This window comes from Micromesistius poutassou, assembly GCF_964030765.1.
Source record: "Micromesistius poutassou genome assembly, chromosome: 9".
Classification (NCBI taxonomy): Eukaryota; Metazoa; Chordata; class Actinopteri; order Gadiformes; family Gadidae; genus Micromesistius; species Micromesistius poutassou.
In genome coordinates this window covers 8,705,028-8,717,524 of record NC_140279.1, presented here as the reverse complement: position 1 = coordinate 8,717,524, position 12,497 = coordinate 8,705,028, and the positions used below count along the sequence as shown (strand labels likewise).

Here is a 12,497-nt window from a genome sequence, read left to right as displayed (position 1 = left end):
AGTGAGCCAAAAATATATATTTTGGATCAATTCAATTTCAACCTCGTTTACGAGCGTTTCCATTTTAGTGTTGGAGAAGTTTATTTTCTTCGATGTCTTTGCCATTATAGCGGTGAGGGGAAGAACACATTGACATGGTTGATAAAGAAATGCGTTGTGACCTCATCATCATCTTCAAACCCAGGGCCGGCGCTAGCCATTTGGGTGCCCTAAGCACAAATGCATTGTGGTGCCCCCCCGAAAATCATCAATCAAACATCAATTCAGTAATTGTCAGTACGTTTCTCTTTATTTCCAAAATAACTTCTCAGCATTAATGTTTTGCAAAATGTAATGTGCAAATAAAGAGAAATTGAAATCTTGATTGAAGACTACACTAATTTTGCATTAACAATAGCACCAAACATTAACATCCTCCTGTACATTCATCCTGAACTAGTAGTTGATGGTTGTTGGTCAGGGCTGGGTGCTGTTGCAGAGTCTGCAGAGATTGGTGGTTGATGATGTGTGCTTGAACTGCTGGTGGATGGTTGATCATCTAAATCTTCGACCTGGTCTTGAGGAACTCCTTGCACATATCTAAGCATTGACCCTGCATTCAGAAATACAAGAAAAAATACTCAGGGATTGTACACTGAAATACAGTTTTGCACCTTGATTCAAAAACAATATTACATATTAATTACAGGTTTATGTAAGCCAATGTGTAAATCACTGATGCATGACAACATTTAAAACTATTTAACCTTTAAGACAATGATTGATGGCTCACAATATAAAAAAAAATCGACATAATTTGAAAACTATGAATGTGAAGGGAGGGCGATCTACATAACTAAGATTTCTTTATTTTCTTTCAAATTGTAGTTTCACCTGCAGATGTCACCCTGCAGATGCAAGGTTTCTCAGAATGCATGTTACCAGGAGCCATTCTCCATTCATCAACTCATTACTTTAAAGTATCATCTGTAGCATTACTTTTTCCACTACAGTACACAATTGCATACTCGTTGCTTCACAGTACACATGCATAACGTCATAACGTAGGCTACATAACAAACGCCAAATAAACGTCCTGAAATGCAGTAGACCTATATAAGTAAACTTAGCTAATACTTGGGTGACGACTTCTGATGGCTAAAAGAATATAGGAGCTAATGTTAGTTTGTTGATGTTAACGGTAGCTACATAACAAACGCCAAATAAACGTCCTGAAATGCAGTAGACCTATATAAGTAAACTTGGCTAATACTTGGCTGACGACTTCTGAAAAGTCGTCATAAAGAGCTTGCCCCCATAGTTAGGCGAGTAGTTAGCGTTATAGCTATTCCGTAGCGCCGGCAGCCAGTGCAGATCTCTGGCTTGGTCAAATCAATTTCCGTCTGGTTTTTAGCTTCCCTCAACATGGGGTGACCCTCAGGAAAACAATAATGGGGTTAAAAATCGCCAGAGTTCTCCTTTAAGAACAGGTGGCACTTATCAAGATTCATTATTTACTGATTTGTGTACGATTGCCTTGCGCATGTTTGATAAATACCTATTTTTTTGTAGGCCTACTCAAGCACACCTAAATTTAATTCGTAAGAAATTTTAGGGCCTTCTCTACGCACGGTTGATAAATGAGGCCCCTAGTTTTTTGGATTCCTGCCCGTTGACTCCCGACTACGCCTTTGCCTTCTCCCTGCCGGATTGTTTGCCGGATCTACTGATTTCCCGTGAACCGAACTATCAGCTAGTAAAGACATCTGCCTCGTGCTTTTGAGTCTTTTATCCCCTGCTGCTCACCCAACCGTTACAAAATGTAATAATACAAACTAGCCTACTTCACATTTGTTTTATTAGGTAACTCTACAGGCCCTCAACCGGCTTACAACATGAGAGAAAACAATGTGATTAATATGTGAGGGTGCATTTGAAACTTCTCAAGGTGTACAGTTTGGTATTGCTACTTATGTGGGACATGATCAATGTATCCAGCCCAGATTGTCATACAATAATACAGTGTCATGGTCATACAGATCAGCATTTTCTCTCAACCTATACGTGTTTAAACAACAAACAAAAGTTCCTATCAGGATATTGTTTTCTTAAAATTGATACTTTAATCATGTCCCTTGTTGTTCTCATTGCAAGGCACATGTGTCTACATCACACATCACAAGGGATACAGCATCTTTGTCCTCCTCATCCTCTTGCTGTTACTAGGCAACGTGATATGACATAAATCGTGAGGGGAAAGGGGCACTAGGAAGAGGACGTGTGTGGGCTGAGTAAAGCCATGCAAGAATATAAGGAAGGAAGCTTGGGGGATGCTTTAACATTAACATGTGCTTCTGTTCTCTCTCCCATGGAGCTCCCGTATGCTGCAGACATATTTAACTAGAAAACCTGAATTATTAGTTAGGCCTACATATAGAACCGTCATATATGCTAAATGTATTGTCATTTGTTAACCTGCATCTGCTAATGGTCGACCAATTACACCTGTATTTAATGTCTGATTAAATGCAGAGTAAAAATAAATACTCGCTTTTCAAGTATAGATGACATTTATACTTGGAAAGAGTTTAGTCGCTGCAGACGCGCAAGCTTGAGACTCAGTGTAATTTAATGTAATTAGAAGAAAAGGTCACTCCGTAAGCGAGCGGTTCAAAGTGGTAACCATGGCAACAGTCAGCCAAGTTGACATGATTTCGTTCCTCATAGCTGTGTCGATATAGGTTTGTTGTACTACGTTACCCAGAAGGCTTAGCACCAGGCACGTGCAGGAAGTGCACAACGTGATAAGAGCTCTGCTCGAGCATGTACATGAGTTGGGCCGCTAAAGTCATAAATAGTTCTCAAAGTAAACATGCTTCCGCACCCGGTTTGTCATATATAAGGAACAAGCATAACAATAACCACAGTGCGCTGCCTATTTCTATTTTTGCATATTTATATATCTTTTTTTTATATCTAACTTTCAAGCTCTAGGTCCCCAGGGATGCATCCTATATCAGTAGTTGTCATTTTCTATTACCAGAAAATGTCTAATAGGAAGAGAATTGGCACTCTCTGGTAACTTCCGGTTTCTGAACTGTCATCTGAACAGTCATTCTGTACTCGCAGGCGGGTGCAGAATGAATGAGAGTCTACGGGGTTTCACCCTCAGAATCCACTTTTCTCAGGGTGTAATTTTTAGTCAAGTAATATGAAAGTTGCATCAAAAGGGGGGGGGGGGGGCTAAGATAATACACACTGAATATTGCATTTATTAAGTTCACTTATCTGTTCTGTTCTGATAGAACAGATAAGTGAATCTGATATGACGTCACATGGGTAAACACACACACACACATTCTGTCTGAGTGTGTTTGCATGTTTGCGTGTGCGTATGTTTGTGTGTGTGCATTTGTGTGTGTGTTTGCATGTTTGCATGTGCGCGTGTGTGTCTGTGTTGGTGTTTTTGTGTGTGCATATTTTTGTGTGCGTATGTGTGTGTATGCTACAATGTGTTTGCGTGTGTCTGTGTGTGTGTTTGCGTGTACCCTAACCCTTTGCGTATGTTTGTGTCTGTTTGTGTGTGCTACAGTGTGTGTTTGCATGTTCACATGTGTGTGTGCTACAGTGTGTTTGTGTGTGTCTGTGTGTGTGTTTGCATGTTCACATGCAAGTGTGTGTGTGTGTGTGTGTGTGTGCTACAGTATGTTTGTGTGTGTGTTTGTGTGTGTGTGTGTGTGTGTGTGTTTGCATGTGCGTATGTGTGCGCTACAGTGTGTTTGTGTGTGTGTGTGTGTGTGTGTGTTTCCACATTTGGGTGTGTGTGTGTGTGTGTGTGTGTGTGTGCTACAGTGTGCCTACGTCGACATGTGTCTATAGAACGTGTACCACCCTGAAGAGATGAGGGAAGGGCATCCTCACGGGAGGAAACATGTAAGTTGGTTTCCTGCACCAGGGTCAGTCTGGATTAGGACATGTTGATGCAGGATAATAAAAGAGCAGTTAGTGAACCCCTTACTCACCACCACTTCACCCCACCTGCCCCAAGGGCCACGCTGCCACATAGCAAACACACCACACACTCAGCACTAGCTCTTCTTCATGCTCGTCTTTTACCTATACCGCCAAGCACTGACTCTCCCAATGGTCCGCTATAATGTCCGCCTTTTGTAGCATTACAGGTGCAGAAAAGTCAGAAACTTGAAAATAACTACCAAGACAATAACGAGCCAGAATCAGTGTCAGTAAGAGCAACATGGGGACCCGTATGAGGCATGAGGTAAAGCCCTCTGCCTCTTTTTTCTCTCTTTGTAGCACACACACACACACACACACACACGGGAGGCCCTGTTACTCTAGCTGCTAATCTTCCCCGGAAACACGAGTGATGAGGAGACAAAAGAGGTAAAAATAGAGGAAGAGAGGGTGAGGGAGTGAGAGACAAGCAACGATAGAGTAAGAGCTAGAGAAAGAGATCACAGGTTCTTGGATTTTAAAACGATATATGTATTTCTTGATTTTATAACTACTCATTTGAGTCATAGGATTTCTTTGTAGATGCCCTGTTAATTCCTTACATTAAGTGTAAGGAAATGTCAATTCTCTATGAAATATGACAACTCTATCCTCACTTTGAAATGTCTCTCTCCCTATACTAACACTATGATGCCTCAACAAGATGTCATTCAGACAGAAAGAGACTCCGATCATTGAGTATAGCTTTCAAGGAGTAGCGGGGAAGCTCTTGTTGTTAATTTCTCTGATGGATGAACTTGGGGAAAACAACCATTATCTGGAAGCTGCTCATTATCAAGAAAAGCAAACACGCCTTGTAGGATGGGCTTATATGGGCATCTTTTCCACGTGTTTCCTGATCTCAAGACAATCAAATGCATGTTAACCATATAGTAGTGTAAATTTTGATTTATCACTGTCTTTATGATCAGTATATTATGACAAGCTGTTTTCAGCACTTGCATTGGCATTAACAATTCATAAGACACAAGGCAATGAGAATTGTTTAATTTATTAACATGCATGCATGCATATTAGCACAAATCAGTTCAGCTGCAATGTTAGGTTTAATAAGTGGTCCTGATTCTTTAAAGTTGTAGTGTGTAGAATTTAGTGGCAGTTAGCGGTGAGGCTGCAAATTGCAACCGACTGAGTACATCCCCCTAACAACTCCCTTTCCAACAATCCCCAAGTGTCAGGTGATAGAATTATTAATTGTGTTTAGTTATTTGGTCAGTAAAACTATAGATTATACCCTACAATTAAGATAGTGATTATGATAAAAAAATTATATGCATCCTCTCTAGAGCTGTTTGTATGTTCTGGGCTACTGTAGAAACATGGTGGTCATTTATATAGTAATTTATTAATACATTTAAAGTGAGAGTTGACAATGTTTCCATATTTATAAAATTCTTGCTCATTTCCAATGCTCACAGGCCATTATAATAAAGTCGTGACCCAAGAATCGCAATGACAAAAACGGCAACACAAAATAGGCTGATTTCTGATTTTGTATGCAATGCATATGGTTCCTGATTAGCTTACAAGCTGTCAAAATATGCAAAAGTAAATATGAACATTGATAAGTGCAGACACCAGTGCAGTGGTCAACAGTGTCCACTATGTGGCAACAAAGAGCCTCAACATGTTGCCCATCGGTGTCGATACATCTTAGATATGCCACTTTGTCTTACTCATTAAAGGAACAAAGTTGGTGTCAGTGACACTTATGCCTTGATAGTGTGTGACAGATGTCTCCCACACACTGTCAACAGTGTTAGAGATATGTGAGAGAGTGTGAGAGATGGGCCCGCTGTAAACTGATTGGTCAATATGTGCACCGTTGTAACACAAGTACACATACAAGTGGGTTTCTTATTGTAATACTAGCACACACAACGATTAGCTGTGTGTGTTTGTGTGTGTGTGTGTGTGTGTGTGTGTGTGTGTGTGTGTGTGTGTGTGATGGGGGGGGGGTTCTGTGGTCATGCAAATATGAAAGTGTGTGCACTATTGCCAGTTTGTGAGAGAAGTTGGACATACATATATAGATTCATATATAGATGGATTGATGGATAGATAGATAGACTGATAGAGGGATATATAGATAGATGGATAGATAGATAGATAGATAGATAGATAGATAGATAGATAGATAGATATATAGATAGATAGATAGATAGATAGACACAGACAGACACAGACAGACAGACAGACAGACAGACAGATAGATAGACAGATAGATAGACAGAAAGATAGATAGATAGATAGATAGATAGATAGATAGATAGATAGATAGATAGATAGAAAGATGGCTGGATAGATGGACGGATGGAAGGACAGGCAGACAGATAGACAGACAGATCTGTGAAATGATAGATCAGCAAATAGATAGATCTGCAATAGATTGATGAATGATGACATCAGGACGTAACATGACAGCGAGACGAGGGGAGAAAGAGAGATGGAGAGAAAAAGAGAGCGGGGGTGAGATATAGAAAGAGAGAGAGATAGAGAGAGGAATGGTAGCACACTGTAGGGACATCAGGGGGGAGAGTAGAGGATTGTTGCAAACAGGGATTATCATCAGGGAGGAGAGAAAGAGAGGGGGCTGTGAGAATCTGGGACAGAGTGCGACACACGCTCACATGCGCAATGCCGCTGCTATTTCCTCTGTCTCTCTCTCACTAAACGTGTCAGTATACCCAGTCAGTCATTTGTTTGTGTGTGTGTGTGTGTTTGGTGGCCGTGGTGGTGGTGGGTGTTGGGAAAATCAAACACAAACGAAACGACTCAGAATCATCCTCATCTCTATGACACACGGTAAGATAATTTCATCTCGCATTTGTTTCTGTGTGTTGTTTTGGTTTTGGTTTATTTGACTCCACCATGTGCTGCTGTAGTGGCCTGACTCCTGGTGGGGCCTCCACATTGCCCTGGCTCAGGGTTCTAGGTTTCTCTCTGCTCCTATAGTGGGTTAGAGAAGAAGAAGAACAGAAGAAAGTGTAGATGACGGTATCTGTTTGACTGATTAATCATATCATCATCAATGGTGTTTGGTTGTTCCTAGCTTTATTTCATGTGAAAGTGTGCTAGCGAATGGTATGTATGTTTAAAACTATAATAACTTGAATGTTTATTTTGTTGAAGTTCTGAATCGATTGAGGACTGCCATGTGGGACAGGGACATGCTTCTGGCACCAGGTTCCTATAGATGATATTCAACCAGTTGATTAAATACATTCAAGAAACAAAAACATACTCATTCTGATGATATCCAATAACAAAAATGAAATGATATTTAGGTACAGAATAAATAGCAGCTGTTTCTCTTTCAAATCCAGGGAAATATTTGAAAAAGGAAAAAGATATTTAAGTTAGGCCTCAGAGTAACTTCTGGAACTATACTGTTTCAACTGATGATACTTGTCTGTTGTCTGAAATTGGTATTTAGGATGAGATTTCAGTAAATCTGTAGGTTAATGAAAGCGAATAATAAAAGCAAAGCAGGAATTAAGGCATAATTCAGTATCCTTTCATTAGGAATTTATGTATGTGTGTGAGTGTAAGTGAGTGGGCATGCATAATATTTGAAGATTAGCTACTATAACTTATACACAGACTTACAGGCATTGTACCAGACTCAAATGGTTGAGTTGTGTCTGCCATGGACTTGGGTTGCGTCTGGCATAAACATCTTGATGTAGTTTATGTAACCTTGTAACCTGGTTCTCAAACTGGAAAACAAATATGAGTCAAAGAGTAAAGAATGATGTCATATATATTTTCTTTCTCTTTATTGACTCACTGTCCACCCCTCCTCTGCCCCTTCCCTCTCCTCTTTTATTTTCTTAATTTTCTCCAGGACAGCAAAGAAAGCGAGCAAGAAGACCAGGAGAAGCTACAGGTCACCGTCTCTTACAAAGGATCTGTTCCCTGTGCTCGGCGTGGCTGTCCTCCATGGACTGAGCCAAGAAACAGGCGTGGGTGTAGAAGAACAAATCCACCTAGAAAGGCTTTGTGATATCCCCAGCCAACAGAAACATGTCGTCCCCTGCTCTGCCCATGCCTTCGCTGCCCCCTAGCCCACTGGCAATGGAGTACCTCAATGACTTTGACCTCCTCAAATTTGAGGTGAAATCAGACACTTCTCCTCTACCCCCGACTCATTGCGCGTACCCCAAACCGGGCCTCCCCGGCGACCCCCCCGGCTCCCCCTGCCCGGGCGGCCCTGTGCCCAAGGACTCAAGCCTGAGCTCCAGCCCCTACAACTCCCTGCCCCCCTCCCCCACGCTCAGCGACGTCCACCCTCCTCCCTCCGCAGCCTCCTCCGTGTCCTCCTCGTCCTCCTCCTGCATGTCCTTCCCCCTCTCCCTCTCCAACAGCTTCACCTCGGGCATCAGCTCGGGCTCCCAGGGCAACGTGGAGGGAAGCCCCGGCCACAGCAGCGGGTGCCCCCAGGGGCCCGGCGGCCCTGGCCCCGCCTCCCTGGAGGACTTGATTTGGCTGGCCGCACTGCAGCAGCAGTTTGGCAACGAGGCCACGACGGGGCCCGGCTCTCTGCTAGGGGCCCTGGGAGCGGGGCCTGAGCGGGGGGACAGGGAGAGGGGAGCGGTCCCGGGTTTCCTGGGCTGCGAGGATGCAGTGGAGGCCCTGCTGAACTCGGCCGCTGCGGCTGTCAACTCACAGGTGACGCCATTACCGGGGTTATACCTGGATACCAGACCAAAGATTCAACATTATTAACTGTCTCTCTCCCCCTCTCGCTCTCTCTCTCTCACCCTCAGTTCCCAGTCCTGTCTCAGAGCTCCAGCAGTAACCTGGGGGATTCGGGCAGTGACAGTGGAGGGGACATGTCTTGCACCAAGGGGACGGACATGTGCCATCGCCCACTCGTCTTCCTCTCCTCTGGGCCCAACTCAATGCCCAGCGCCACGGCAGGCTCGGCACCCTACCCGCAAGCGGCCAGCCCTCAGGGTCGGCTTCATCACCATCCACACAATCATCCCCATCATCATCATCAACACCACCCACACCATCCCATGCTTGGACACCATCACCATCATCACCTCCAACTCAGTCAGGTACTGAGGCAAGAGAATGGAACGCAAGGGGGTTGGGATCATAGGGACAGGCAGATACAGGCTGATTAAGGTGGAATTTGAGGGATGATAAAGGTGGTATTAAGGGTTCATCAAGGGGGAATTTGATGCTTGATTAAGTTGTTGGTTAAGGGGTTGATTAAGGTGTCAGTAGAGGGTTGAATAAGGGTTTTTTCAAGGGTTGTTTCTGATTGTATTTAATGGTTGATTAAGGTGGCTTTGAGGGTTGATAAAAGTAGTTCTGAGGGTTCATTAAGGTGGGGTAGAGGGTAGATTAAGTTGGTATTTGAGGGTTGATTAACATGGTATTTGAGGGTTGATTCACATGTTTTTTGAGGATTGATTAAGCTGTTACTTGAGGGTAGATTAAGGTGCTATTTGAGGGTTCATTAAGGTGCTTTTTGATGTTTGATTGAGGGGGTAGTTGTGCGTTGTTTAAGGTAGTAGGGGGTTTGAGGGTTGATTTAGGTGGTAGTAGATGGCTGGTTAACAAGGTGTTAACAGTGAATTAAGGTGGTATTTCCATAGTTGATTAAGATGGTATTTGAAGATTAATTAAGGTGGTATTTTAGGGTTGATTTAGGTGGTATTTGAAGATTGATTAAGGTGGTATTTGAGTGTTGACTAAGGGGTTATTTGAGGGTTGACTAAGGTGGTATTTGATAGTTGATATGGGTGGAATTTGAAGATTGATTAAGGTGGTATTTGAGGGTTGATTAAGGTGGTATTTTAAGATTGATTAAGTTGGAATTTGAAGATTGATTAAGGTTATATTTGAGGGTTGACTAAGAGGGTATTTGAGGGTTTACTAAGGTGGTATTTGATAGTTGATATGGGTGGGATTTGAAGATTGATTAAGGTGGTATTTGAGTGATGATTAAGGTATCAAAGGAATATTAAAAGCAAAGAGAAGACGCATGTAGCGAGGTGAAGAGGAGACAGGGGGATCATTCAGTGAAGGACTAGGATTAGCACATTAGAACATGATTATGAATGTCTGACTATACTTAGTATAAGTATCAGCGATTAGTCTCTGGGTTCTATAGGGGGTCTGTTCATATTGACATGCAAAGCCAGAGTTATCATGCTTAATTGAATGAACCACCACTAACTAACCATGAATCACCCACACTTTTCATACTTTTGAATGGTTTTAAATGCAGAGCTTTTGTAAATTGTTCCATCCATTTCATCATTTGAATTATCACATTGATTCTTAAGGTTAAAGTTAGCAATATTTTCATTCATTATTATCATTAACCAATAATGGACTTTGAACATATTCTCTCTGAGAAACTATTGATACAAAATACTTTATAAACAAAATTTTGTACATTTGTGTTTTTCTAGAATCATACATAATTTATATATTACTAAAGAATAGAATACTAAAGCAATATCAAAAGAGTTGGAGTGCTGTCATACTGAAAATCAGCAAGGGCTATTATTAGTTAACAACAGCAAGCATAGATTAGGATTTGTTTGTTTATTGAATAATTTATTTTACTCCACCAACACAAATAGTTCTGCTACTGGACTGGGACTTGACTGTTGCAGAGCAACACATAAACATTTTCCTGCACACTAGCTTGCTACTTTGTGTAGGTCTACTTGTTACCAATAGTAAGCAAGCTACTTTTATCTGTAATTTTTAATTAATTGTGCAACGTTTTTTTCAATCTAAGATAGACATGGATTGTCATTGTAATTATTGGTTTTTAGAACACCTTTAAAGGGGAGGGATACACATATAGTTAAAAGTCCCAGTGCTGGACAGGCACTAATCAAATGCTTCTTGTCCTGGTCAAATTACTTTGGTTGGAACTAACTGATGTATAAACATCTAATTATATACATTGAATTCTAATTAGCTGAATCCTCCACTCTCATGGGTAGCAGATCTCTTTGTAGTATGTGGAGCACTGCAGGGGCTTATCATATTAACAGCTATTATTGCAGTGATTAATCCTGATCACTGTCAACCACACTTAGTCAGATTATATCCCAGATTATAAGACATGTGGGGTGGAAATGTGCCCTGTTTTGGATGCACATGAATCCACACACACTATCACTTTCACACGCACCACACACACACACACACACACACACACACACACACACACACACACACACACACACACACACACACACACACACACATCTAATATTCCACATCACAGGTACACAAGTAGACATCTTCTGAGAACCTCAGTATAACATCAGCTACCAACTATATTTCTACCCCAAAGAACAACATCTGGAACAACCAGTTGATTATGCCGTGTGTTGACTCGTTCTGGGGTTGTTTTGTCTCATACTTAGTGTGGTGGGGCCGATGACCGCTTCTCTGACGAGCAGCTAGTGAGCTTGTCAGTGCGGGAGTTGAACCGACACCTGCGCGGCGTGAGCAAAGACGAGGTGGTGCGGCTGAAGCAGAAGCGGCGGACGCTGAAGAACCGTGGCTATGCCCAGTCCTGCCGCTACAAGCGCCTGCAGCACCGCCACGCGTTGGAGTCTGAGAAACACGTGCTCACACAACAGGTGATGGAAACGCACACACACACACACACACACACACACACACACACACACACACACACACACACACACATGCAAACACTCTCTGACAAACCCACATTTACAAACACACACACACACAAACACACACATAGACACACACATACTCCCACATATTGTCCATGAAATGTTCTACACAAAACACCAAAGCTGAAACACGGCCACAAAACCAAGGCCAAAACACCCTTCCCCATACAAATAGACCTGCACACACATGAACATGCAAACACACACGTTTGCAACAGACCACCCAAAATCCTGTTTGTTTGTTTTTATTATGACATAATGAATAACAAAAAGAGGCGCCCACTGCATCAGCATCAAGCTACACCAAACAACAAATTAACATCCACACCAGACAACCGGCTAACAGGACTAAAGACGTGCGTCTCCCCCTGCAGCTTGACCAGTTGCAGTGTGAGCTGGCCCGAGTGCTCAGGGAGCGTGACGCCTACAAGGCCCGCTACGAGAAGCTGGCCGGCGCCAACCTTGCAAGTAGCGAAGTGCTGATGGCACGCAGTACCAACCCCCCCTCCCCACCCCCGGACTACTTCCTCTGAGGAGTGAGAGAGAGAGAGAGAGAGAGAGAGAGAGAGAGAGAGAGAGAGAGAGAGAGAGAGAGAGAGAGAGAGCTAGAAAGAGGGGGCGATGGAGGACGGCTAAGAAGAAGGAAAAGGTGAGAGAGGGAGAGAAAAGAACAGCAATGGCGACCAGCCCAGCCTGAGTGGAGCTCTTGATGATCATTAATCAGACCTGCATGGGGAAGACAGGAGTCAGCACCATGGCTGCATTCAGTCCTAATGTATGTGTGTGTGTGTG

At 42.7% G+C, this 12,497-nt stretch overlaps 1 protein-coding gene across 1 annotated transcript; it reads left to right on the top strand.

Annotated features, from left to right (window-relative positions):
• Window positions 1-8,040: 8,040 nt before the first annotated feature.
• On the top strand, window positions 8,041-12,238 carry nrl (neural retina leucine zipper; the record flags this gene model as incomplete). The annotated part of the gene is made up of 4 exons (XM_084473557.1): window positions 8,041-8,685; window positions 8,784-9,080; window positions 11,424-11,642; window positions 12,080-12,238. 4 exons carry the CDS (start codon window positions 8,041-8,043, stop codon window positions 12,236-12,238), a joined length of 1,320 nt encoding a protein of 439 aa, XP_084329683.1.
• Window positions 12,239-12,497: the final 259 nt, after the last annotated feature.